This window comes from Jaculus jaculus, chromosome 2, assembly GCF_020740685.1.
Source record: "Jaculus jaculus isolate mJacJac1 chromosome 2, mJacJac1.mat.Y.cur, whole genome shotgun sequence".
Taxonomy (NCBI): domain Eukaryota; kingdom Metazoa; phylum Chordata; class Mammalia; order Rodentia; family Dipodidae; genus Jaculus; species Jaculus jaculus.
The window spans coordinates 1116811-1144470 of NC_059103.1; the positions used below are offsets into that span (position 1 = coordinate 1116811).

Consider the following 27660-nt stretch of genomic DNA (forward strand, 5'->3'; position numbering starts at 1 on the left):
CGTCTCCTCCGCGACGCCTAGGCTCATGGCCGATGCGCTGTAGGGTCGCCCGAGAGCACAGAGTTCGACCCTCAGCATCCACAGGCTGCCAGCGGTCCGGTCGCCATGGCAACGTCGCTGCGGAGCCCCGGATGTAGCCCGCCCCGCGCGCTCGGCCGACAGTGTGCATGCGCGGAGTTCCAGCGGGCCGATGGGCCAACCGTGCTGGCTCCCGGGGTTGCTGTATCCCCGAGAAGCCCCAAGAGAGCGCCGAGGGTAGTGCAGAGCTGAGCTCGGCAGATTCCACGGTGCATTCTCTGCCACTTTATTTCTTCACTCCCTCCCTCTCTCTTTTTCTTCCTCTTCCTTCCTTTTTAATTAAGTTCTTAATTTTGGTGTTTCGAGGTAAGTTCTACCTCTAGCTCAGGCTGACTTGGAATTCACTATGTAGTCTCAGGCTGGCCTCGAACTCACGGTGATCCTCCTACCTCATCCTATCTCGTGCTGGGATTAAAGGTGTGTGCCACCACACTCTGCTTCTATTGTGTTTTTAGGCTTGGTGCGTGGATTGAACCCAGGGACTCATGAATATTACTAGGCAGGTGCTCTACCACTGAGCCACACTCCAGCCCCTCACTGGGGGATTCTGAGGTATGTCCCTAACCCTGTTTTTATTTTTATTTTATTTTAAATATTTTAATTTATTTATTTGGCAGAGAAAGAGGGAGAGAGAGAGAGAATTGGCACTTAGCCTGCCAGGGCCTCCAGCCAGTGCAAATGAACGCCAGACGTGTGCGCCCCCTTGTGCAGCTGGCTAACGTGGGTCCTGGGGAATCGAACCCGGGTCCTCTGGCTTTTCAGACAAACGCCTTAACCACTAAGCCATCCCTCCAGCATTTTTTGAGAGAGGGTCTCACTACATTTACCATCAGGCCTTGAACTTAAGAACCTTTACCCTCAGCCTTCCCAAGAGCTGGGAGGATAGATTTGCACAGCAGGCTCAGCTCCCACCCTTGTCTCATAGAAGCTGTGGAACAAGCTGGTCATCTGTCTGCAAGAACTGGAGGTGTGATTAGTGATGGATAGAGTTTATTTCCGCTAATGGTGAGAGATGTGGCCAAAAGCAACTCGTGGGGAATGCCTGCATTTTGAGAATATCTTCCTAGACTCCTGGCTTAGGTTTAGGGTTCACACAAGAGGATTACAGCTGGTATCTTCACACTTGTAATCTCTGGAGGCATTTTGCCCTTCCTTGACAGGAGTCATGGGTCAGCGAGACACTCTCCCAAGGCTAGCAGCTCCTGTCCTTTGAATGCCTAAGGATTAAGGGCTGGACCAGAAACCACAGAGGTGTACCATTCCAAACTCCCCAGAAGCCAGGTACTTATGGCTCTAGATGGAGATTTAGTGTTCTGGGTTTTAACCATTAATTAAGAGAGAGTGGATGGTCAGTGCCTGACACTACCTACACAACCCCATCATAAGAGGAAGAAAAGATCATGGCATCAAAATAAAAGAGACTGATTGAGAGGGGGAGGGGATATGATGGAAAATGGAATTTCAAGGGGATAAGGGGGGTGGGAATTACCATGGGATATGGTTTACAGTTATGGAAATTGTCAAGAAAAAAAGAAAAAAAAGAATAGCTGCATCAGGGCAAAAAGAGAGAGAGAGAGGTAGTGGAGGGGGCTGTAGAGAAGAGATGGCTTAGCAATTAAGGTGCTGCTTGCGAAGCCTAAGGAGTCACATTCAACTCTCCAGGTACCATGTAAGCCAGATGCACAAAAGTGAGGCTGGCACTAGGTTGCACATGCCCACTAGGCAGAGCAAGCATCTGGAGTTTGATTGCAGTGGCTGAGGCCCTGCCACACCAATTCTCTCTTTCTAAAAAAGAAAATCAATCAATAAAAAATTTTTAAAAAGATAGTGGAGGGCTGTTGAGATGGCTTAGTGGTTAAGCTCTTGCCTGTGAAGCCTAAGGACCCTGGTTCAAGGCTCGATTCCCCAGGACCCACCCACGTTAAGGCAGATGCACAAGGGGTTGCACGCGTCTGGAGTTCGTTTGCAGTGGCTGAAGGCCCTGGTGCGCCCATTCTCTCTCCCTCTGTTTCTTTCTGTCTCTCTCTGTTGTTCTCAAATAAATAAATAAAAATAACAATAACAAAAGATAGTGGAGGGTTGAGGCTGATGATAGAGAAGGTTGTGAAATAGGGGCGGAGAGGTGGCTCATTTGGTAAACTGCTTGCCACACAAGCACGAGGGCTTGTGTTTAGATGTCACAGTAAAACTGTAAGTATTGGTTCACATCTGTAATCCCAGCACTGGGGAGGTGCACCTAGGAGGATCCCTAAGGTTTGGCTGGCTATCTTGTCTTGAGTGAACTCCCAGACTCAGTGAGAGACCCTATCTCAAAAAATAAGGTAAAGCCATAGTGGTGGCATAGGCCTTTAAGCCCAGCACTCTGGAAAAAAGAGGCAGCCACCAGGCTTTGCCAGCAAGCGCCTTCAGTGCCTCAACCATCTCCCCAGCTCTGAAGATTATCAGAAGTCAGGCTTGGAGCTGGTTGTGTGAGGGGACATACTGGTAATCCTTGCCTTGAGGCTGAAGCAGTGGGACGCTGAATTTCAAGACCACCCTGTGCCACATACTTGCTGTCTGAGTGATTTAACCACTCAGTGTTGGATGTTTCTCAGTTTTCATTATGACAGATATTGCCATCATGGCTTTCTCTGAGTGGAAGAACTCTGGTAGTAGATGTTTGCTCCCATGACTGATAAATGTCTTTTCTTCCTTCCTGTTGGTTTACTCTATGGTTTTCCCTTCTTTTGAGTTGAATACTAGGGCTTTCTTGTCTAATGTTTGTAATTTACATATCTCCATAAAAGTGTCCTGCTAACCTGGTGTAGTGATGCACGCCTTATTCCCAGCACTCTGGAAGCAGAGGTAGGAGGATCGCCGTGAGTTCAAGGCCACCCTGAGACTACATAGATCAGCCTGGACTAGAGTGAGACCCTGCCTCGAAAAACCAAAAAAAATAATATATATACACATATATATCATGCTAGGAGAGCCCTACAAGTTTTACTGTGTGGTGATACTTTTGTAATCTATTTCCAACTACTTCGTACTATTTTTTGCATGTGTATGTTTGTGGTGTGTGTGCATGCGTGTGTGTGTGTGTGTTCATGAGGAGGCTCAAGATGGACATTTAGTGTCTTCCTCTACTGCTCTCCACCTTATTTGTGTGGGCATGTGGGTAGTATGGTAGAATGTGTATGTGTGCACATACGTGTGTGCGGATGTGTATGCCCTCTGTATACACGTGTGAAAGCCAGCAGAGGGTGTTGAATGTCCTTCTCTGTCATTCGCCTTTTTTTAAAACAAGATATTTTATTTATCTGAGAGAGATTGGGCGTGCTGGGACCTCCAGCTGCTGCAAATGAACTCCAGATGCATGCACTGTCTTGTGCATCTGGCTTACATGAGGCCTGGGGAATCGAACCAGGATCCTTAAGCTTCACTTGCAAACATCTTAACCACTAAGCCATTCCCCAGTCCTCACCTGGTTTATTTCACTGAGACAGAGTCTGTCACTGAACTTGGAGTTCTCTGTTTTTCTCTTAGATTGGTGGACCAGGGAGCCCTGGATATCTTCCCTTCACTTCCCACCCCCCTCAGCACCAGCGTTAAGGCCTGTGTAGCCATGCCCACCTTTTGATGTGGTTGCTGGGGATTGAACTCAGGTCTTCATGCTTGCACAACAAGTGTTCTTACCTGCTGAGCCAACTCCCTAGCTTGAACCACTGAATTTAGAACTTACTGATTCAGCTAGACTAGCAGCTAGCCAGCAAGTGTGGGATCCTCCTGTCTCTGCCACCCCAGTGTTGGTAACATAGGTACGTGCTACCTGGGTTCTTGGGATTGGAACTCAGGGGCTCATGTTTACATAACAAGTACTTTGCCCACTGAGCCATCTGGCAAGCTCCGGCTTCTGTGTTGTTGCTTTAGCCCAGGTTATCCTGGAACCTGTGATCCTCCTGTCTCAGCCTCTTAAGTGGTGGGCTTACAAATGTTCACCATCATGTCTAGCATCATACTTTTGTTTTGCTTCTTTTATTGTATTGTATTTACTTTTTATTTTTAAGTTTTTTGGTTCTCCCAAGTAGGGTTTCATTCTAGCCCAGGCTGATTTGGATTCACTGTGTAGTCTCAGGGTGGCCTTGAACTCATAGTGACCCTCCTTCCTGTTCCTCCCAAGTGCTGGGATTAAAGGAGTGCACCACCATGCCCAGCCTTATTTATTTACTTTTAATTTTTAAAGATTTATTTAATTTATTTATTAGAGACAGGAGAAGGGGGGAGGGAGGGGGAGAGGAAGAGAGAATGGGCACACTAGAGCCTTTAGCCACTGCAAACAAACTCCAGATCCATGTGCCACCTCGTGCATCTGGCTTATGTGGGACCTGGGGAATCAAACCTGGGTCCTTAGGCTTTGCAGGCAAATGCCTTAACCACTAAGCCATTTCTCCAGCCCTTTATATACTTTTAATAACATACAATGAATTAGGTTTCTTTATTTTCAAACAAATTTTGTTTTTTGTTCCCTTTCTCCCACCTCCCTCTACCTTATGCATCTCTCAACATAGTCTCCTCTCTGCTTTCATACTGCATTTCTCCTGAGCTTTTTTTTTTTTCTTTTTCTTTTTCTTTTTTTTCAAGGTAGGGTTTCACTCTAGCACAGGCTGACCTGGCACTCTCTCTGTAGTCCCAGGCTGCCCTTGAACTCACAGTGATCCTCCTACTTCTGCCTCTGAGTGCTGACATTAAAGGCACACACCACCACACCCAGCTCAGCTTCATGCTTTTAATTAGGATTTTGTTTCTTTTTTTGAGACAAAGTATTGCCAGCTTTGAACTTGTGGCAATCCTCCTGTTTCAGCCTCCTGAATGGTAGGATTGCAGGTATAAGCTGTCACACCTAGCTTTAAATTATGAATGTTTGCTTCACCTATAACTTATTTGAACATTGTCTTTTTTTTTTTTCAAGACAGGATCTCACATAGCTCACACTCATTATGTAACAGAGGGTGACCTTGACCTTCTGATGGTCCCATTCCAGGTGCTGGAATTACACACGTGTGCCACCACACTTGGTGTTGTGCATGCTTGGCAGACATTCTGCCTACTAAACTACATCCTCTGCCCTACAAATAGAATTTTTTTTTTTTTGTCTTGTGTAACTCAGGTTGGCCTCAGGCTAAATATGTATCTAAGTATCTTCTTGAACTTTTTTTTGAGATAGGGTCTCACTCTAGCCCAGGCTGGCCTTGAACTCACAGAGAACCTTCTACCTCTACCTCCCAAGTGATGGGATTAAAGGTGTGCCCCACCATGCCTGGCTTCATCCTCTTTTTTTTTGTTTGTTTATTTTTATTTATTTGAGAGAGAGAGACAGACAGAGAGAATGGGCACATCAGGGCCTCCAGCCACTGCAAACAAACTCCAAATGCATGTGCCACCTTGTGCATCTGGCTTACATGGGAACTGGGGAATTGAGCCTCTAACCGGGGTCCTTAGGCTTCACAGGCAGGCTCTTAACTACTAAGCAATCTCTCCAACTCCCTCCCCCCACGGCTTCGTCCTTTTAAGATAGGAGTCCTGCAGGGGAGGAGATGGCTCAGGAGTTAAAGGCACTTGCTTGCAAAGTCAACCAACCCTACATAGTTCAGTTCTCCAGCAACTCGCGTAAAAATCTGGACAGGCATTCAGTTGTAGCAACTAGAGACTCTAGTACACCCATACACATGGGTACAGGCAAATTAGTAACTAATGTTTTAAAATTTTATTCAATTTTTTTATTCATTTGAGAGAGACAGAGAAAGAGGGAGAGAAGAAGGGAGAATGGGTGCACCAGGGCCTCCAGCCACTGCAAACGAACTCCAGACGCATGTGCCCCCTTGTGCATCTGGCTGACGTGGGTCCTGGGGAATCAAGCCTCGAACTGGAGTCCTTTGGCTTCACAGGCAAGGACTTAACCACTAAGCCATCTCTCCAGCCCAAGTAAATAATGTTTTAAAAGATACCCCAGGCTGCCTCAAACTTGTAGCAATCCCCCTGCCTCAGTCTCCCAGGTACAGAGATCATAGGTGTGAGCCACCATATGCAGTCAAACTCATTTGTACACATTGAGTGGGTGAGCTGTGAGGTATGCCAGTCATACCTCAATAAAGCTGTGGAAAAACTGGGCTTCAGTTGGAATGCTTAGAAATATCAAAAAGTTATTTTGGGGCTGGAGAGATGGTTCAGAGGTTAAGGCAGTTGCTTGCAAAGCCTAACAGCCTGAGTTGGAACCCCCAATCCCCATGGAAAGCCAGGTGCACAAAGTGGTGCATACATCTGCAGCTCAGGTAGAGGCCCTGGTATGCTCATTCTCTCTCTCTTATTTCTCTTTGCTTGCAAATAAATACATTTTTTAAAAGTTAAAAATCAAAGAAATTGCCCATGTATCCTATCTTGTTAAAAGTCTCAAAAGAGAGGAGAAAAAAAAACCCCAAAGATTATCTTTTATATTTTTTTAAGTTATTTTTGTTTTTCAGAGTAGGGTCTTACTCTAGCTCAGGCTGACCTGGAATTCACTGTGTCTCAGGGTGGCCTGGAACTCATGGCGATCCTCCTACCTCTGCCTCCCAAGTGCTGGAATTAAATGTGTGCACCACCACACCCCACTTATTTGGGACACTTTTGTCCCTATAAAAGCTGAGTTTCTGCTCGTAGTCAGTCCTTCCTCCCACCCAGCCTTTGTTAGTTTATAAAACAGCCCTGGTGGCACAGGCATGTCATCCCAGCACTGTGGATGGAGACTGAGGCAGGAGGATTGAAAGTTGAAGGCCAGCCTGGGCTATATAGCAAGACGACCCCATCTTAATGAGTAAAAGGCAGGCTGGGGTAGAGTGTCTGCCTAAAAATGTTCCACGTGATGGGAAGAAGTTTCCATACTTGTCTATTTGTTAACTTTTCATCATTTACATCTGCTGTGCTCTTGGGAAGTTGTTTGCTTAATTGATTCTGAGAACTGCATAAAAATTCTTGCCCTAGGGCTGGAGAGATGGCTTAATGGTTAAGGTGTTTGCCTGCAAAGCCAAAGGATCACAGTTTGATTCTCCAGGACCCATGTAAGCCAGCTGCACAAGGGGGCACGTGCATCTGGAGTTTCCAGTGGCTGGAGGCCCTGGCATGTCCATTTTCTCTGTCATTCATATTCTCTTTCTCTCTCTCCTTGCAAATAAAAAAATGAAAATATTTTAAACTTTTAAATTTATTTATTTACTTGAGAGAGCGTGACAGACAGAGAGAATGAGCATGCCAGGGCCTCCAGCCACTGCAGACAAACTCCAGATGTATGCACCACTTGTGCATTTGGATTATGTGAGTCCTGAGGGAATTGAACCTGGGTCCTTTGGCTTTGCAGGTGAGCACTTTAACTGCTAAGCCATCAATCACCTCCAGCCCCCAGAATATTGTTTAAAAATATTTTTTAAAAATCTTGTCCTCAGGCCAGGTGTGGTGGCACACACCTTTAATCCCAGCACTTGAGAGGTAGAGGTAAGAGGATCATTGTGAGTTTGAGGCCACCCTGAGACTTCATAGTTAATTCTAGGTCAGCCTGGACCAGAGTGAGATCCTACCTCGAAAAACCAAAACAAAAAAAATCTTGTTCTCGAGCAGAGAAATGGATAAATAGTTAAGGCATTTGCCCGCAAAGCTAAAGCACCTACATTCGATTCCCTAGGACCCACGTAAGCCAGATGCACAAGGAGCTTATGCATCTGGAGTTTGTTTGCAGTGGTTGAAGGCCCTGGCACACCCATTCTCTCTCTGTCTCTCCTCTATCTCTTTCCCTGCTTGCATATATATAAATACAATTAAAAAAAAAATACTTCAAGTCCTCCAAACCCTCTCATATATCCCCATTTAAAAAAAAAAAAAAAAGAAAGGGCTGGAGAGATGGCTTAGTGGTTAAGCGCTTGCCTATGAAGCCTAAGGACCCCGGTTCGAGGCTCGGTTCCCCAGGTCCCATGTTGGCCAGATGCACAAGGGGGCGCATGCATCTGGAGTTTGTTTGCAGTAGCTGGAGGTCTGGCGTGCCCATTCTCTCTCCCTCTCTTTATCTGCCTCTTTCTCTGTTGCTCTCAAATAAATAAATAAAAATAACAAAAAAAAATTTTTTTTTTTAAAGAAAATCTTGTCCTACTGTGCATGGTAGCGCACACCTTAATCCCAGCACTCGGGAGGCAGAAGTATGAGGATTGCTGTGAGCTCAAGGCCACCCTGAGACTCCATAGAGAATTCCAGGTCAGCCTGGGCTAGAGTGAGACCCTACTCTGAAAAACCAAAAATAAAAATAAAGATCTTGTCCTCAGAACATTAGGAAGAGGGGGCAGAAAGAGTATAAAAGCCACAGGTAAGGACGGAGTACTCTGAGGGACTAACCCACTCCCACAGAGAGAATGGCGCCTTCACAGCCCCACTGTGAATACCTGTAACCCCACTGAGGAGGGTCCTTATTGGAATGAGAACGGGGGGAGGAGGGTAAGGAGACAACCCAATGGGAATATGACCAATATATGATATGTTCATACAGTAACGTGCATAATTAATAAAAAAAAAAATCTTGCCCTAGGGTTGAAGTATAATTTATCTTTTTAGTGCTTTTTATTATTTTTTTCAAGGTAGGGTCTCACTCTAGCCCAGGCTGTTCTCATACTCACAGTGATCCTCCTACCACTGCCTCCCAAGGTCTGGGACTAAAGGTGTGTGCCACCACACCCAGCTTCAATGCTGTTCTTTATTCTTTTAAATATATTTTATTTACTTGAGGAGAGAAAGAGGCAGAGAGAGAGAGAGAGGAGAGAGGGAGAGGGAGAGGGAGGGAGGGAGGATGAACATGACAGGACTTCTAGTCACTGCAAACAGACTCCAGGTGCATGTACCCCTTGTGCATCTGGCTAATGTAGGTCCTGGAGGGTTGAATCAGGATCCTTTAGCATTGCAGGCAAATACCTTAATATTTCAATTTTGTTTTTTTTTTTAATATTTTAATTAATAGCTTCTGTAATTATAGACAATAAATCATGATAATTCCCTCGCCTCTCACTTGCCCTTCACAACTCCACTCCATCATATCCCCTCCCCCCTCAATCTCTCTTTTATTTTGATGTCATCATCTTTTCCTCCTAATATGAGGGTCTTATATAGGTAGTGTCAGCCACTGTGAGGTCATGGGTATCCAGCCCATTTTGTGTCTGGAGGAGCACGTTGTAAAGAGTCCTACCCTTCCTTTGGCTCTTACATTCTTTCTGCCACCTCTTCCACAATGAACCCTGAGCCTTGGAAGGTGTGATAGAGATGTTTCAGTGCCGAGCGCTCCTCTGTGACTTCTCAACAATACGGTGCCTCTTGAATCATCCCAGAGGTCACTGCCATCTGAAAAGAGAAGCTTCTCTAACCCGAAGTGATAGTAGCATTAATATATGGGTATAAACATTAAGAGAGGTGCTTACCATGGCCTAGAGAGATGGGTTAGTGGTTAAGATGCTTGCCTGCAAAGCCAGAGGACCCAGGTTCAATTCCCTAGGACACACGTGAACCAGATGCACAAAGTGGCACATGCATCTGGTGTTCATCTGCAGTGGCTGGAGGTCCTGGTGCATCCATTCTCTCTCTCAAATCAATAAATAAAAATCACCAAAAAAAGTGCTTACTGGGCCGTTTGGTGAGCATAACATATGCATTTAGCCAAATACCAGGAGACGTTACACCCCTACTCATGACCTTCCCTGGCATGGGTTTTCAGTATTGGCTTTTCAACGTAGAGTCTCACTCTAGCCCATGCTGACCTGGAATTTACTATGGAGTCTCCGGGTGGCCTCATACTCACTGTAATCCCCTTACCCTTGCTTCCCGATTGCTGGGATTAACGGTATGTGCCACCATGCCCAGACCTTTTTCAAAATTTATTAAAAAAAAAAAACCCTTTTGTCCATTTTTATTATAATTTTTTAATTTTATTTTTTATTGACAACTTCCATAATTATAAACAATCTCCCATGGTAATTCCTTCCACCCCCCCTTTACCCTTTGAAACTCCACTCTCCATCATATCTCTTCCCCCTCTCAATTAGTCTCTCTCTTATTTTGATGTCATGATCTTTTTCTCCTATTATGATGTCTTGTGTAGGTAGTGTCAGGCACTATGAGGTCATGGATATCCAGGCCATTTGGTGTCTGGAGGAGCACATTGTTAGGAGTCCTACCCTTCCTTTGGCTCTTACATTCTTTCCACCACCTCTTCTGCAATGGACGCTGAGTCTTGGAAGGTATGATAGAGATATTTCAGTGCTAAACACTTCTCTGTCACTTCTTAGCACTATGGTGCCTTCTAAGTCATCACAAAGCACTACCATCTGAAAAGAGAAGGTTCTCTACCAAAAAGTGAGGATAGCATTAATAGATGGGTATGAACATTAAGAGAAGTGCTTACCTGGCAGTTTGATAAGCATAGTCCATGCATTTAGCCAGACGGCAGCAGACATTACACCCCTAGGGCTCATGACTACCCCTGTTGTAGGCTTTCAGTATCAGGGATGTATTCCCTCCCATGGAGTGGGCCTCCAGTCCAATTAGAGGGTGGTAGGTTTCCCTCATAACAGACGTGCCACTATTGTACCCGTTGGCTTGCAGTGTCCACTATTGGGCATCTTCACTGGTGATTTCTCTCTCTCCCATTGAAGTGTACTCAGTGTGGCTTTTTTCAACTTTCTTTCAGCTGGTCTAATGGAGGAAGTTTTCAGCTCAGCTCTAGCAGAATTTCTCAGTGACCTTGCAGCCCAAGTATGTGGAGTCTTCAGCAATAGGGTCTTACCTTCTGTTGTAGTCAGGTTTGCAATGCTGGTAGAAATTACCGAACCACGAGCAGCTTGTGGGAAAAAGAGGTTTATTTTGGCTTACAGGCTCAAGGGGGAAGCTCCACGATGGCAGGGGGAAACGATGGCATGAGCAGAGGGTGGACATCACCTTCTGGCCAACATAAGGTAGACAACAGCAACAGGGCAGTGTGCCAAACACTGGCATGGGGAAACTGGCTATAACACCCATAAGCCCACCCCCAACAATACACTGCCTCCTGAAGGTGTTAATTCCCAAATCTCCATTGGCTGGGAACCTAGCATTCAGAACACCTAAGTTTATGGGACACACCTGAATCAAACCACTACATTCTACCCCTGGTCCCCATAAACTGATAACCATACATGATGTAAAATGCAGTGCATTCATCCAACTTTAAAAGTCCTCAGTTTTTATCGATTCCAATGATGTTCATATAGTCCCATAGTCCAAGATCTTTTTTTTTTTTAAAGATATTTTTATTTATTTATTTGAGAGTGACAGATAGAGAAAGAGGCAGAGAGAGAGAGACAGACAGAGAATGGGCGCGCCAGGGCCTCCAGCCACTGCAAACGAACTCCAGACGCGTGCACCCCCTTGTGCATCTGGCTAACGTGGGTCCTGGGGAATTGAGCCTCGAACCGGGGTCCTTAGGTTTCTCAGGCAGGCATTTAACCGCTAAGCCATCTCTCCAGCCCGTCCAAGATCTTTTAACTGAGCCATAATCCCCAAAAATAACCTCAAAAAAACCATAATGGCACAGAATAAACATTCATACTGCAAAAGATGGCATTGAGCATAGTAAAGAAGTACTCAAACAATACATGATTTAAACAGGGCAAACACCAAACTCTGTAGCTTCAAAATCAACAACTCTAGCCAGTGAAAAGTCTCTAATTCTAACCAACAAAAGTCTCTGGAATTCCAATTCCATCCTTCCAGTTAGGCTACTCACAGTCCTGAAAAACTTCATCCAGGCCAGCAGCTTTCCTTAGCAGCCATCTCGTGGTCCTGGCATCTTCACTGCAATCCACAGTTCATCCTCATGGCTCTGTTGGTCTCCATGCAGGCATCCAGCAAACCATCTTCACACTGCCCATGGCTATTTCCAAAACACAAGACTGTGTTGCAAATTCAATGACCCTCTCTTTCCTGCATTTCTTATACTCCACAATACCAAGTAGAGTACTAATTTGTTAATCCAGAGGGGAATAAAGCAGACTTTGAAGAACAGGACACTCCTTGAGCACTCTGGCCCCTCCAAGAAAGTCTACATTCTTCCTGTTGACCCATTGCAGGTCAGCTGGCCCAATCTTAAAGGTTGTAAGCTCTCAATTGCAGCTGGATGGGCAACAGTTCACCTAAAGATTTTTCTTTCTGTACCATATCCCTCTGCTCACTCTAGTTCATTTCTACGCAAAGCAACCCTGCACAGCTTCTCAGGACACAGGCATAACGGCAAGCTTCCCACACAAACTGCTGGCCCAGTCCAAGCAAAGCTCTTTCTCACCCTCATAAGCCAAACCTCACAGTCCATAGTTCTTATTGCATTCAGGCCTTTCAACTCTGACCAGAATAGTCCATCAAGCTGTACTTACAGCACTGCAGGACATCTCTTAGGCCAAGGTTTCAAATCCTTCCACATTCCTCTTGAAAATCAGCTCCAAGAGGCCAAAGCCACGCAGTCAGGTGTCTAGCAGCAGTCCCACTCCTCGGTACCTCTTTACTATTACAGAGTTTCACATTGCTGGTAGAAATCACCTAACCAAGAGCAGCTTGTGGGAAAAAGAGATTTATTTTGGCTTACAGGCTCACGGGGAAAGCTCCACGATGGCAGGGGGAAACGATGGCATGAGCAGAGGGTGGACATCACCCCCTGGCCAACATAAGGTGGACAACAGCAACAGGAGAGTGTGCCAAACACTGGCATGGGGAAACTGGCTATAACACCCATAAGCCTGCCCCCAACAATACACTGCCTCCTGAAGGTGCTAATTCCCAAATTTCTATCAGCTGGGAACCTAGCATTCAGAACACCTAAGTTTATGGGGGACACCTGAATCAAACCACCACACCTTCTATTACTTGTGGGAAACCAAGGGCCTGTAATGTTTTGGGGGGTATTAGGGACCTTCCTAGCCAACAACTCACTGGAAGGTATCCCATTCCTGGCACTGAAAATTTTGTAAACAATCTATGGCTCCTGTGTGTTCAATTGTCCAAAAAAGTAGGTCTCCATATGACTTATTTATATCCTCTCAGATTTTGATTAGCCCTCCCTCCACCTTTCCTTTACACAATCTCTTCCCCTGACCTTACTTAGGCCTTTTCACCCCCATTAATCTGCTCTTCTACTTACATATGTACAGTACCATCCTATTAAGTCCCTCCCTCCCTCCCTCCCTCCCTTTCTATTCCCTTTAAAAAGCATATCAAAATATTTAAAGAAATAAAAATATTTTTAAAATACTTTTATTAATTTGAGAGAGGGTAAGAGGCAGAGAGAGAGAGAGAAAATGGGCATGCCAGGGCTTCCAGTCACTGAAAGGGAACTCTAGACACATGGGCCACCTTGTGCAGCTGGCTTATGTGGGTTCTGGGGAATTGATCCAAGGTCCTTTGGTTTTGTAGGCAAGTGCCTTAACCACTAAGCCATTTCTCCAGCCTTAATTAATTTATTTATTTTTCATGAAATGTTGTGGTAAAGTTTCACTCTAGTCCAGGCTGACCTGGAATTCACTCTGTAGTCTCAGGGTGGCCTCAAACTCACAGTGATCCTCCTACCTCTGCCTCCCTAGTGCTGGGATTAAAGGCATGCGCCACCATGCCTGGCGGCTTGTTATTTTTTTTTTTTAATATTTTATTTATTTATTTGAGAGCGACAGACACAGAGAGAAAGACAGATAGAGGGAGAGAGAGAGAATGGGCACGCCAGGGCTTCCAGCCTCTGCAAACGAACTCCAGACGCGTGCGCCCCCTTGTGCATCTGGCTAACGTGGGACCTGGGGAACCGAGCCTCGAACCGTGGTCCTTAGGCTTCACAGGCAAGCGCTTAACCACTAAGCCATCTCTCCAGCCCGGCTTGTTATTTTTTAAAGTAGGGTCTCACTGTAGCCCAGGCTCATCTGGAACTTGCCCCATAACTTAGGCTGGCCTTGAACTCATGGCTATCCTCCTGCTTCAGCCTCCCAAGTACTGAATGACACACTGCCCTACCATGTAGGGCATCATTTCTTTCTCACAGCCAGTGGGGCCGCATGGTGCCCTTGTGCTTCTCATTTATGACCTCTGTCTGCTTCTGAGTGACTTGTGGGCTTTCCCCTTTAATGAACTCAAGTTAGCAGCCCTCTGTTGAGTATCTACGGCCCCCATGGACTGCTTAATCCCCACACCCTGAGGGAAAGGAGTTGGAGATCGCCTGTGGGAAGGCACCCTTTGGTCACCACCTTCTTGGGCTATTCCTGTCTCCATAGAGTCCAGCCTCCAACTCCTGCAGGACAATCCCTGCCTAGTGGAGCTATTGTCCCATGTGCTGAAGCCTCAGGATGTGAGCCCAGGGGTCCTCTCCTTTGCCCTGCGCCTGGCCGGGATCTTTGCAGCCCAGGAGGACTGCTTCCAGTACCTTGAGGTGAGCCTGGGCCACCAATGGCCATGCGTCCTGAGGCAGATGTCTTCTCTGGATGGGGACAGTTTTAGTGCTGAGATCTCAGAAGCCTGCTCTCGGTTCCTGTGTCTGGCACATGCTACCAGATTATACCTGGTGTCATCCCATGTCATTTTCTCCTTGAAAAATCCTCAGGAGGGAGCAGTTTGGAATTAGACACAGCTAGCTTTCAGCTCTGACCTGTGATGTGGTCCTCGGCAAATTTCCGAGCCTCAGTTTCTTCCTAGGGCAGTGTCAGGACCTTAGACGACCAGACCCTGGCTGTGGCACTGTTGCACGGTACATGGTACATTCATGTCCAGAGAGGACCTGAGTGTGGCATGGCTGGGAGGGGAGAGCTCCCCGGGACTCAGGTCCATTCTTGGGGAGTCTGAGTTTGCCCGGTGTCGCAGCCAGTTTCACGTTGCTGGGATGAACCTTCAAACCAGGCACAGTTTATGGGAGGAAGGGAGTTATTGAAGCTGACAGATCCAGGGGAGGTTCCATAATGGCGGAAGAAGTGGCCCCTTTCACCGGTCCACACAGAGAGAAAAGCCACCCGCAGCTCCACAAAGCAAGCAACCAGTTATAAAATCCACCAGCAAACAGATGACTGGGCTTCTGATGAGAATGAAAATACTTAGTAGCAGAGGCCAGAAAGGTAAAAAGGAGACATAAAGTGTAGAGAAAGGAAGGGAGGAGGATACTTAATAGGTTGATATTGTATATATGTAATTACAATGATTGTAATGGGGAGGTAATATGATGGAGAATGGAATTTCAAATGGGAAAGTGTGGGGGTGGGGAGGGAGGGAATTACCATGGGATATATTTTATAATCATGGAAAATGTTAATAAAAATTAAAAATAAATAAAAATAAAAAATAAAATAAATAAAAGAAAAAAAAAAACACCAGCAAAACAGCAGGGACCTAGGTAGAACTCAGACTGCTCTCTGTGGACCTTAGGCTGGAATTCAAGATTCACCCCCAAACACACCTTAGGGCTGGACTCCAGAATCCACCCACAGTGACACTCTTCCAGCCAAGTAGTGGGAAATCTAAGTTACAAGCCTCAATAAGCTCCAGAATCCATTGGGGGACATCCATTCAAAATGCCGCATTGAGGTTCTGTGGCAGCTTAGCCAAATCCTCCCCAGCTCCTGCACCAAGAATTCTCAGGACACTGTGCTGTGGTGTGGCTACTTGGAGACAGGGCATTAGTGGGAGATATGCCCCCAATACTGTTACCTTGCCATTCATTGGAGCTCCCAGTTGTAAGTCTGCCCAAGTACCATCTTGCTGTGAAATAAGCCTTCCAGAATGTTCTAGAGCACCCCTACTGCCATGAGGTGTGTGTCAGATCATGACTCTGCTGCCAGTCTCATGTGAGGACTCTACGCAGAACACTAGAGATCGTGGAGTCACTTCCACGTCCCTGCAGAAGCCCTGGCCACTGGCTGCCCAGGAGTCTTCACTCCTTTTGTTAAGAAGACCACCAGGAAGCTGGAGATGACTTAATGGTTACAAGCACTTGCTTGCAATACCTGATAGCTTAAATTTGGTTCCCCAGTGCCAACTAAAGCCAGATGCACAAAGTGGTGCATACACCTGTAGTTTATTTGAGCAGCAGGAAGCCCTGGTTTACCTATTCTCCCCCCACCCCTGTTCCTCTCTCCCTTGCAAATAATTTTTTTTTTTAAAAAAAGACAACAGCCAGTGGTCAGTGTGTGGCCTTCACAGAAGTGGGTCACTCACATCAGACCCTAAGGAGCTTGGCTATTCCAGGGAGGTGTGTGGCCCCTGTTTCCACATTTGTATTTATGTCCTGTCTCCCTCCTGGGGATTGAACTCAGAACCCCTTACTGCCAAGCAAGCTACTCCCTGTGCCCCCCTGCCACCCCCAGTATGAGTGACCGGCTCCTCTGCTCTCCCTGGTCCCCTGAGCGCACCTTGTACTCCTCTTCTTGCTTCTTCCCAGGCCAGCAGTGGCCTTGAGGCTTGACCGTCTACCGCGATAGCTTCTTGGCACCGGACAAAAGTCAATTTAAGAAGGGTTCATTTCAGTTTATGGGTCCAGGTTACACTCCATCACGGCAGGGGAGGCATGGTGGCAGGAGCTGGAGGCAGCTGGTCACATTCAGTCCACAGTGAGGAAGCAGAGAGATGAAGGCTGCTGCTCAGCCAGCTCCCTCCTTTTTGTGCAGCCCTGGACCCCACCAGTAGAAATGGTGCCCCCCTTAGTTAAGGTGGGTCTTCCCACCTCAGTTAACCTAATCACAACAGTCCCTCCCACATCCAGAGGCTCACCTCACCCACATGATCTCTCACAGGAGATCCTAGGTGCTGTCAGTCTGACAGTGTAAACCATTACAGCGGCCCTCTGTCTCCAGGCCTCAGTCTCCGGTGTCCAGAGACAACAGGCCAACCCCTGGAAGGGATGTGGGCCGCCGGTGATGTAGCAGCCCGAGGCCCTGTTGGCATCACTGTACAGCATCTGCAAAGGAGACACGATCTACACGAGGCTTGGGATTAAGTTTTGCATGTTGTGGCCAAGGGCAGCGCCTGGGAAGGGCTGGGATTTTGAAGGGCTCCTCTGTGGACCATTATTGACAGCACCCCTCCATAGCAGATAGGCACCTCAGGCCCCATTTATGGGAGCATGGGCTTACCGCTAGGTGACGGACAACATGCCAACATTGGGTTAAAGGACCAGGTTTATGACCATCTCATCCTGAACAAGCCTGATCTCTTCTGATACTGGCCTGGCTAGTGCTTGGGTGGAAGAAGAGAACCAGGACCGAATACCAAGCAGGGACTGGAGCTGCTGTAGTCAAAGGGGCACCCTGAGGCCCCTCAGGGCCCTCCCCTTGGAGTCTGCAAAGCATGAACGCTCTTCTGGCCCATGAGCATGGGCCGTAGCAGCTGGGCAGGAAGCTGGAGGTCAGGCCAGGGGTTCTGACCACCCTTATATGGCTTTGGGACTGTCCAGGTTGAGCGAGTGGGGATCGAGGTCACAGTCAGGGGTGACGTGGGCTGGAGACCAAAGACAGTATATGACGGTGATGAGGACGGTTCCAGCAGGTGGCAGGTTCAGTGTGATCTGGAAGGAGGCTCTGTTCATGCAGCGTTCCAGGGCACCCGGATGTCAGAGCTGGGGAGTCCCTAGAGGAGGAGCGTGGGACAGGGGGGGCGGGGAGGACTGCGGGGTCTCAAGCCCGTGGGTAACCGTGAGGGTCACGGACGTGGTAGTCTCCTTGACTTGAAATTGCTTCTCGCTGGGGCTGGGGCTCAGTTGACAGCATGCATGAAGCCCTGGGTGGGAAATGTCTGTAATCCTAGCACCTGGGAGCAAAGGCAAGCGAGTCAGAAGTTCAAGGTCATCCTTGACTACATAGTGAGTTTGAGGCCGGCTTGAAATAAAAAGAAATTGTTTCTTCTGGCCACTTACTTTTCTTCCCCAAGGGTGGAGCTAAACATACAGGTGCCCCAGAAACAGCTGTATGGTCGGTTGGTGCCCTGAGCAGTCAGAAAAACCAGAAAATCCCTCTCCCGCTGCCCCTCACTGCTCTCCTTATGTTTCCCAGCAGGGGCAGCTGCTTCTGGGGCTCTTTGGGGAGGCAGGTGCCCTCAGCTGGACAGCCTGGAATGTCCCTGGTGTACGCAGTGGCTGGATCCAGGGTCTGCGAGCCCTGGCGTGCCACCCCGGTGCCTTGCACTTCCTAGCTTACAGTGGTAAGTGGGGCCACACCGCGCCCCTGTCCCGTCTACAGTCACACCTTGCATACATGCCCACCCTGGCCCTGCGTCTCTCTGAGCTCACCTGGAAAAGTGATGGGGCGGCGGGGGGGGGGGGGGGGGGGGCGTGTCCTAGGGTTGTCACCATGACAGCACACAGTAACCCATGCCTGTAGAGTGTCCTGGTCTTTGAGCTCCAGGGGCCGGGGTGGCTCTTAAAGTTGCTTACAGCTCAGCAGTGAGGAGTTGGTCATTGAAACTAATTAGGACCCATCAGAAGCTGCTTTGGGTTTGAACCTAGCGAGCTGTGTGCTTCTCCCCTGGGGCTGACTTCCAGGTGGTTGCTGTGTTGGAGCAGAAGGGAGTTTTCACTCTTCCTCTGAGGTGTGGGAGTTGTGGGGTGTCCCCCGCCTTTCCCTGTTCAGGCTGACTCCTTTCTCCTTTCTCCGGCCTCTGTTCCCCGTCCAGGCGCTGTGGACTCAGTCTTCTCCCTGCAGGGAGACCCCAGCTTGTTTGTGGCCTCAGCAGCCAGTCAGCTCCTGGTGCACATCCTGGCTTTGTCCCTCCAAGATGTAGCACCTGGAGCCCTCCACCCAGAGGGCAGTACCTGGCCTGCGTGTGCCCAGAAGATTGTGGGTCACGTGGAGGAGTCCTTGCGCTCCACAGCCTCCCCACAGGTCACACAGGCCCTGAACGTGCTGACCTCGACCTTTGGGCGTTGCCACAGCCCCTGGACACGGGCCCTCTGGGGGCAGCTGAGTCCTCTTGTGGCCCATCTGCTGGAGAGAGACCCTATCCCAGCCATACACTCACTTGTGGACCTCCTCCTCAGTGTGGCTCGGTCAGGTCCCTGGTACACTGCTGTGGGGGGGGTTTGCTGGGGTGATGGGTACTTTCCCATGAAGCCTTGGGGCAGCTGCTGCATCTGTGTGGGTTTTGCTGGCAGCTAGAGGCTAGAGGTGGAGGCCTATCCTCCCTCTGTCTGAGAATGTTACCTTGAGGAGATCATGTGTGTGGGCGGGTGGAGGCTAGTGGCTAACCTCCTGGCCCTTGGATGGCCCATTTACGGGCTGGGCACGTTCACAGCCCTTGCAGCTGGGCATTGATGGAGGGGGTGTGTTTGTGTCTGTAGGTCTCCTGTGTTCAGTGCTGCAGCCTGCGGACTGGAGGAGATGCTGGCACAGACGCTGAGCCGCCTGAGCCCCATGCAAGCTGGGCCTCTGGCCCTGGGGACCCTGAAACTCCAGAACTGGTACGATTGGGGTTGCTGGGTCCTGAGACTGTGGCACTTGTGGTTGGCAAGCTTAGAGAGCCAGGCAGGCTGGGTAGTAGAGTGGGCAGGCGAAGTATTTAGAAGGTAGCTCCTGCCCCCTCCCCCTATCTTTTTGAAAAAACATGTTTTTAATTTATTTGAGAAGGGAGAAAGAGGCCGAGAGAGGGAGAGAGAAGAGAGAGAGAATGAATGGGTAGGCCAGGGCCTGTAGCTACTGCAAACACACTCCAAACACATGCACCTTGTTTATCTGGCTGACGTGGGTGCTGGGGAATCGAACCGGCATTCTTAGGCCTCGCAGGCAATTGCCATAGCCACTAAGCCATCTCTCTAGCACTGGCTTTCTTTTTTACTTCTTACGTTGAGACAGGCTCTTACTAAGTTTCCCAAGCTGACTGAATTTTCTTTCTTTTTGATTTTGGATTTTCAAGGTAGGGTCTCACTGTAGTCCAGGCTGACTTGGAATTTACTCTGTAGTCTCAGAGTAGCCTTGAGCTCATGGTGATCCTCCCACCTCTACCTCCTGAGGGCTGGGATTAAATGCATATGCCACCATAGCTGGCAGTATTCTCTCTTTATGAGAGAGAAAGAGAGAGAATCGGCATGCCGAGGCTTCCGGCCCGTGCAGTTGAACTCCAGATGTGCGCGCCACCACGTGCACATGTGCGGCCTCGTGCGCTTGTGTCACCTTTGTGCATCTGGCTTACGTGGGACCGGGAGAGTTGAGTCCTTAGGCTTTACAGGCAAGTGCCTTAACTGCTAAGCCATCTCTTTAGCCCCAGACTGAATTTTTAAAAAATATTTTATTTTTCTTTATTTATTTTAGAGAGAGAGAGAAATAGGAAGGGGGAGAGAGAATGGGCACGCCAGGGCCTCCAGCCACTGCTAATGAGCTCCAGATGCATATGCCCCCTTGTGCATCTGGCTCACATGAGCACTGGGGAGTTGAACCTGGGCCCTTTGGCTTTGCAGGCTAGCACCTTAACCACTAAGCCATATCTCCAGCCCCAGACTGAAATTTTGTTCTTCCTATCTTCCTATTAAGTAGCTGGGATAACAGGTGTGTGCCACCAGGCCTTATGAAACAGAATTATTTATTTATTTGTTTTATAAGATTTCCTTTTTTTTTTTTTTTTTTTTTTGTTTTTCAATGTGGGGTCTCATTCTAGTCCAGGCTGACCTGGAATTCACTATGTGGTTTCAAGGTGGCCTCGAACTCACAGCTATCCTCCTACCTCTGCCTTCTGAGTGCTGGGATTAAAGGTGTTTTCCATTTTATTATTTTTAATGTATAATTTTATTTTTTAAAATATATTGTATTTATTTATTTGAGGGAGAGAATGGGTGTGCCAGGGCCTCCAGCCACTGCAAAGGAACTCCAGATGCATGTACCCCCTTGTGCATCTGGCTTATGTGGGCCCTGGAGAATTGAACCAGGATCCTTTGACTTTGCAGGCAAATGTCTTAACTGCTAAGCCATCTATCTCTCCAGCCCTAATGTATAATTTTATTATTGACAACTTCTATACTTGATAATTCCCTCCCTTCCCCTACTTTCCCTTTCTCAACTCCACTCTCCATCATATCCCCTCCCTCTCTCCATTAGTCTCTTTTATTTTGATGTCATCATCTTTTCCCCCTATTATGAGGGTCTTGGGAAGGTATTGCTAGGCACTGCGAGATTGTGAATATCGAGGCCAATTTCTGTGAGGACAGTTGGATTGTAAGGAGTGGTCCTCTTCCTTTGGCTCTTACATTCTTTCTGCCTCCTCTTCCACAATGGACGCTGAGCCTTGGAAGGTGTGATAGAGATCACTTCTCATCACTGTTGCCTTTGGGGTCATCCCAGTGGTCACCGCCATCTGAGAAGAGAAGCTTCTCTAACCAAAAGTGAGCCAGGCGTGGTGATGCACACCTTTGATTCCAGTACTCAGGAGGCAAAGATAGGAGGATAGCTGTGAGTTCAAGACCACCCTTAGACTACATAGTGAATTCCAGGTCAGCCTGGGCTAGAGTGAGACCCTACCTCAAAAAACAAAACAAAACAAAAAAAGTGAGAGTAGCATTAATATATGAATATGAACATTAAATATAGTGCTTACTGGGCAGTTTGGTGAACATAATATTTGCATTTAACCAGACAAGAGCAGGCTTTATACTGCTAAGGCTCATGACCTCCCCTGCCATAGGCTTTTGATTACGTTTTCAGTACCAGGTGTGTATTCCCTCCCATAGAGTGGGCCTCCAGTCCAATTAGAGAGCAGTTGGTTCCCCCAGAGCAGACATGCCTCTATGTACCTGTTCGGTCACTTGGCCTGGCTGGCCAAACTTGAGGCTTCCAGTGCCCACTGTTTTCACCACTGATGACTTGAGACAGGATTAAAGCCGGTACCTTTAACCGCTGAGTCGTCCTCCTGGCCGAGATGGAATTATTTCAAATGAAAGTTTTACGAGAGCTCCAGAGCCAAGGCTGAGCTTGGAGCTATCCTTCCCGGGACCTGCCCATCGCTCTTCTCCACCCTTCTCTGCTGTGGCTGAACCAGGCTCCTGGAGGTCCATGGTGTTCCCTTAACAGAGACATACAGGAATATGGGTTGCAGAGTGTGGAGTTGGATGCAGAGGACCTAGCTCAGGACACCAGTGTGGCCCATCTATGGTACATGATAAGAGACATCTCAAGTCACTGAGCACAAGATGAATACGCCTGGACCTGACTTTGAGAACTTGGAGACTCTCAACCTGAACAGATGTAGTCCTTGTGGGCAGTGTGACCACCCATTCCTGGGCCTCTGAAGCCCAGTAGTTGTTCCTGAGCATACCAGGGTGGAGCCTGCAGGCCTTGGTCAAGCTTCCCCCCTTGCCCTAGGAGTCTCTGACCAGTAGCCTTGAGAGAAGCTGTTTTTCAGGAGTGTCTGCACATGCTGGATATGTTTGGATTGTGGTCAGCTTGCAAGGGCAATGACCTTCACTATGTCTTGTGTCCCCAGTCCACAGGCTCTGCGGGCCCAGGCCTTTGGAGTCCTCTTCCAGCCCCTGGTCTGCATCCTGAAAGCTACCTCCCAGACCGATGGACCCCCAGGTAGGGCAGGGTGGAACCCAAATGACTAGGCTGGTCATAGGACTAACGGAAGTCAGGTAGCAGTACATTCTTAGCTCCAAACCTGGCCTCTAGTCCCACTCAGACCCCCAACAAGTGCAAAGGTGGCCAGGTGTGGGAGGGGCCCTGGCTCCTGCTTTGAGTGCCAACCGCTACATGGGAGCCATTCTGTTTGGCCTCAGGCCTGCTGGATGGAACTGTGGATGGCTCGCTGACAGTGGACGTGCTCCTGTCCTCCAAGTCGGCCTGCGCGGGGCTTCTGTGCCAGACCCTGGCTCACCTGGCAGAGCTGCAGGTGCTGGTAGGTGAGACTGGTCTGTGCTCAGTGGGCAGTAGGGCCCGGGGCCTCTGCTGACCCTTTCTCCTCCCCACAGCCCCAGAGCCTCTCTCCCTGGCCCCAGGGACCCCTGCTGGATGCTGTAATAACTATTCTGCACCTCTGTGATGGCTCGGAGGCTCCCACTTCCAGTGCAGAGGGCCGCCTCTGTGGGACCCTGGTGGGCTGTGTCCGGGTCCAACGAGCGGCCCTTGACTTCTTGGGGACACTGTCTCAGGGAACCAGTGAGTGACAATATTTTCTTTCTCCCTGAGCCCCGCTTTCCCTTCTGCATTTCTTCTCCAGAGCCAATGGCCCTTGTACAGCTCTGTGCTCAGACATCCTTTCCCTGGCTTCTCTGAGGCTTAGATTCCACATTCCCAGCCGCGTGGGGGTGGGGGGCCCCAGCATAACTGGGGTGACTTATTCACATCTGTCTCAGGCCCCCAGGAGTCTGTGCTGCGGGTGTTTGCCATCCTCTTGAAGAGCCTCGAGAGCCCAGAGTCCAGCCCCACGGTACTGGGAACTAGCTCTGGGAGGGGCACACTGCTGGGGCTCTTCTGCAGGTGGGCCCGTTCCCACAAGACCTCATCGCTGGGTCACTGTGCACCACTGCTTAGAGTGGTCTGGTCGGGTACGGTGGCACCTGCCTATGAACCCAGAATGATGAAGGTGGAGGCAGAAACATCATGAGTTCAAGGCAAGCCTGAGATGCAGAGTAAGATCTTTTTTGTTTTTTTTTCCAAGGTAGGGTCTCTAACTCAGGCTGACCTGGAATTCACCATGTCGTCTCAGGGTGGCCTTGAACTCACGGGTGATCCTCCTACCTCTGCCTCCCAAGTGCTGGGATTAAATAATGGTGTGCATTACCATGCCTGGCTCAGAGTAAGATCTTAAAATAAAAAAAAATTAATATTTATTTATTTGAGAGAGAGAGAGGAAAACACAGAGAGAAAGAGAGAATGGGTGTGCCAGAGCCTCCAGCTGCTGCAAACAAACTCCAGATGCATGTGCCCCCTTGTGCATCTGGCTTACGTGGGTCCTGGGGAATTGGACCAGGGTTCTTAGACTTTGCAGGCAAATGCCTTAACTGCTAAGCCATTTCCCCAGCCCTTAAAATAAAATGTTTGATGGCCGGAGCTGCATAGGGTCTAAGTCCATGTTGGTGAGACTTAACATTCATTGGAGTTTCCAAAGTCATGGCTCCCAAAAGACAGGGATCAGCTTGGTCTTTGTACAGGGAATTCTTTTTCATTTTGTTTTCCTTTAAAAATACGCGTGTGTGTACACGTACATACGTATATTTGTTTTTTTTTTCTTTTGGTTTTTCTCACTGTAGCCTAGGCTGATCTGTGATCACTATGTAGTCTCAGGGTGGCCTTGATCCTCCTACCTCAGCCTCCCAAATTCTGAGATTAAAGGCATGTGCCACCATGTCTGGCTCTGAAAGATATTTTTATTTATTTGCAAGCAGAGAGCGAGAGAGAGGAAATGGGTGCACCAGAGCTTCTTGCCACTATAAACATTCTTCACCTTGTGCATCTGGCTTTATGTGGATACTGAGGTATCAAACCCATCAGGCTTTGTAAACAAGCGCCTTTAACTGCTGAGCAATCTTTCCAGTCCAGTTTTCCTTTTTTTTTTTTTGGTTTTTCGAGGTAGGGTCTCACTCTAGCTCAGACTGACCTGGAATTAACTATGTAGTCTCAGGGTGGCCTCGAAGTCATAGCAATCCTCCTCCCTCTGCCTCCCAGTGCTGGGATTAAAGGCGTGCACCACCATGCCCGGCTAGCCCAGTTTTCTTTTGAGGTAACGTGCCACTGTGCAGCTCAGGCTGGCCTCTCGTTCGCGGTCCTCCTGAGTGCCGAGATTGTAGGCTTGTGTCACCATGCTGTGTCCTACAGGGAATTGTTGATCTTTTTATTTCTTATTTTACTTCTTTCAAGATAAGGTCTCATTCTATCTTAGGATGATACTTTGTAGCCCCAGGCTGGCCCAGAACTCACTGCTGTCTTCTTGTTTTGGCCTCCTGAGTGCTGGGATGAAAAGTGTGCACCACCAGGCCCAGTGGGAATTCTTGAGAAAGGACGAGAGCTGAGGGCAGATTCTTCCATGCACACCCCTTCCAGTGGGTGCCACCAGTGCTGGGTGCTGCCTAGCATACAGTGTCCAGATTTGAAGGAAGGGCCTCGGGGGATTGTGGGACTTCCAGGCAAGTGCCCTGAATAGTGCCATGTATAGATGCAGAATACGTGCTGCCCTGGGCAGGGCTCCTGACAAGGCTCTGCCCCTCATGCCTGCCATCATCTGGGAAGCTAGCCTGCCCTCGCCTGAGTTTCTGCCCCTAGCAGAGATGGCACAGGTGCAGGTGGCAGGGAGGTAGGTGGCTTGCCGTTCCTGCCCCACAGCCTGTCCTGCCCACTCTAGGTTCTGAAGAAGGCCTTCCAGGCCACGCTCAGATGGCTCCGGAACTTGTGCAAGACCCCTGGCTGCTCTGATCTCAGCCCCGACACCCTGCTGTTCCTCAGAGGTAACCCCAACCCCTCACAGGGGTACAGGCAGCTGGGAGCTGGGCAGGGTGGCTCTGAGGGCAAGAGGAGCCTGACTCTCAAGGCTGCTCAACATCCCCTCCTGGTCCAGAGCTGTTCCCCGTGCTGCAGAAGCGCCTGTGTAGCCCCTGCTGGGAGGTGAGGGACTCAGCCCTAGAGTTCCTGACGCACCTGAGCTCACACTGGGGAGGTAAGCACCCTATGGGCAGCAGGGGCTTCTGCATCACCTAGGCGGCCCTTGATCATAGCCGTGTGGTCATTCGACCCCAGGGCAAGCTGACTTCAGAGAGGCGCTCCAGGCTTCAGAGGTGCCCACACTCACCCGGCAGCTCCTCCAGGATCCTGAGAGTTATGTCCGAGCAAGTGCCATAGCTGCTGCTGGGCAGCTCTCTGGCCATGGCCTGCAAGCTGTCCCTGAGAACCAGCAGGCCCAGCAGGTAGGAGCAGTCATTTGTTTGTTGTATCACCAGTGGGTGGGTGACCGTCCACTCAAGCTTGCAGCAGCTGCTCCTGAGGCAGGGCTGGCAGGAGTGACCACCGAGTAGCTAGTCCAGCAGTGAATGCCATACACGGCACTCCTCTCTCGGACCCTGTGACTCTAATCTGGCCAGTGCGCAAGGGCAGGGCTGGAGGGCAGCATAGCATGTACGGGCCGTTCCGTGGCAAGAATCTGTGGACTCGTGTCCCCTACTCACCAGCCTTTCTGGAACTCTCCATGCTGCAGGGCCTACTTGAGGACCTCATGCACATCCTGTGCACAGACTCTGAGGGTTTCCCACGGAGGGCCGTCCTGCAGGTCTTCACCAAGTGGCTGAGAGACAGTCACACCGCCGTGGTCCGGGACACAGAGAGGTTTGTGGCCACAGTCCTGCAGGCGGTGAGCCAGGATCTGGACTGGGAGGTCCGGGTGCTGGGCCTGGAGCTGGCGCAGGTTTTCCTGGCCCAGACACTGGGGTGGTCTGGCGCCCAGTGTCCCTATGTAGTGTCCCTGCACGAGGCTACCTCGCCCAGCCCCTGTCCCGAGGTACTACGGACTCTCTGCCGGCTGCCAATCTTTGAGTTTGCCCTTCATGCCTTGTTTGATTGTGACCGGCCTGTGGCCCAAAAGGCCTGCGACTTCCTCCTCCTCCTGAGGGACAAGGTGGCTTCTTGCAGTGGCTTGCTGGAGGCCGCAGGCAGTCCAGATCCGGCCGCAGTGGAGGCCATCCTACAGAAGTGGCAGGAGGGCGAGCAGGGGCAGCCCCTGGGGACCCTGGACCCTGAGGCCATGCTGGCTGTTCTGAGGTCCCTAGACCTGGAGGGCCTGCAGGGCAGGCTGGCCAGGAGCAGTGACCACGTGGAGAAGAGCCCACAGTCCCTCCTGCAGGACATGCTGGCCACGGTGGGCGCGCTAGACGAGAACGAAGCCGACTGTTACTGAGGTGCGCTGCCCCCTGCCGTGCTGGGTCCACACAGGCCAGTTCGCAAGAGACCCTCCAGGGAAGTGGATAGAGATCTGGACATGGCAGCCCACACCTATAGCCCCAGGGTTTGGGAGTCCTAGTCAGGAGGATTTGGAATTCCTGGGCTATATACTGAGACCCTATCTCAAAAAAACATTTTTTTAAAGACTTGTGTTTTTCCTTCTTTTTTTTTTTTTTTTTTTTTGAGGTAGGGTCTCACTCTAGCCCAGGCTGACCTAGAATTCACTATGCAGTCTCAAGGTGGTCTTAAACTCACATCAATCCTCCTGTCTCTGCCTCCTGAGTGCTGGGATTAAAGGCATGAGCCACCACATCCAGCTAAGACTTGTATCTTTCAGTGTATTATTAAAGAAGTGATTTATTTTCTTTTATTAAAAAAAATAGCTTTATTATTTATTTGCAAACAGAGAGAGTGGGTGTACCAGGTCCTCTTGTGGCTGCAAATGAATTTCAGACACGTCCATCACTTTGTGCATCTGAGCCATCTCCTAGCCCAATAAACATGAATTTTAAAGGGTAATTTGATGAGCACAATATATCCATTTAGCCAAACAACAGTATTAACTTCCCAGGTATAGCTCAGGCTGGCTTTGAACCCCTAATCCTCCTCCTGGGGCCTGTTCTGAAACTGTCTACTGATATGCACTATCAAAACCAGC

General features: G+C 49.1%; 2 protein-coding genes across 7 annotated transcripts in view; one reads left to right on the top strand and one right to left on the bottom strand.

Annotated features, from left to right (window-relative positions):
- The window catches only part of Iqce (IQ motif containing E), a 53118-nt gene extending 53006 nt beyond the window's left edge, over positions 1–112 (bottom strand). For all 6 annotated transcript variants that reach the window (XM_045143690.1, XM_045143695.1, XM_045143691.1 and 3 more), the window contains exon 1: positions 1–112. In XM_045143690.1, coding sequence (XP_044999625.1) covers positions 1–78 — 78 coding nt within the window. In that variant the 5' untranslated portion in view covers positions 79–112.
- Positions 106–27127, top strand: Brat1 (BRCA1 associated ATM activator 1). Its single transcript, XM_045142792.1, has 13 exons — positions 106–255; positions 14399–14551; positions 18153–18300; positions 18772–19144; positions 19436–19555; positions 22564–22655; positions 22856–22974; positions 23048–23234; positions 23432–23505; positions 25417–25519; positions 25630–25728; positions 25809–25975; positions 26263–27127. Exons 1-13 carry the CDS (start codon positions 106–108, stop codon positions 26956–26958), a joined length of 2481 nt encoding a protein of 826 aa, XP_044998727.1. The 3' UTR covers positions 26959–27127.
- The last annotated feature ends 533 nt before the right edge of the window (positions 27128–27660 follow it).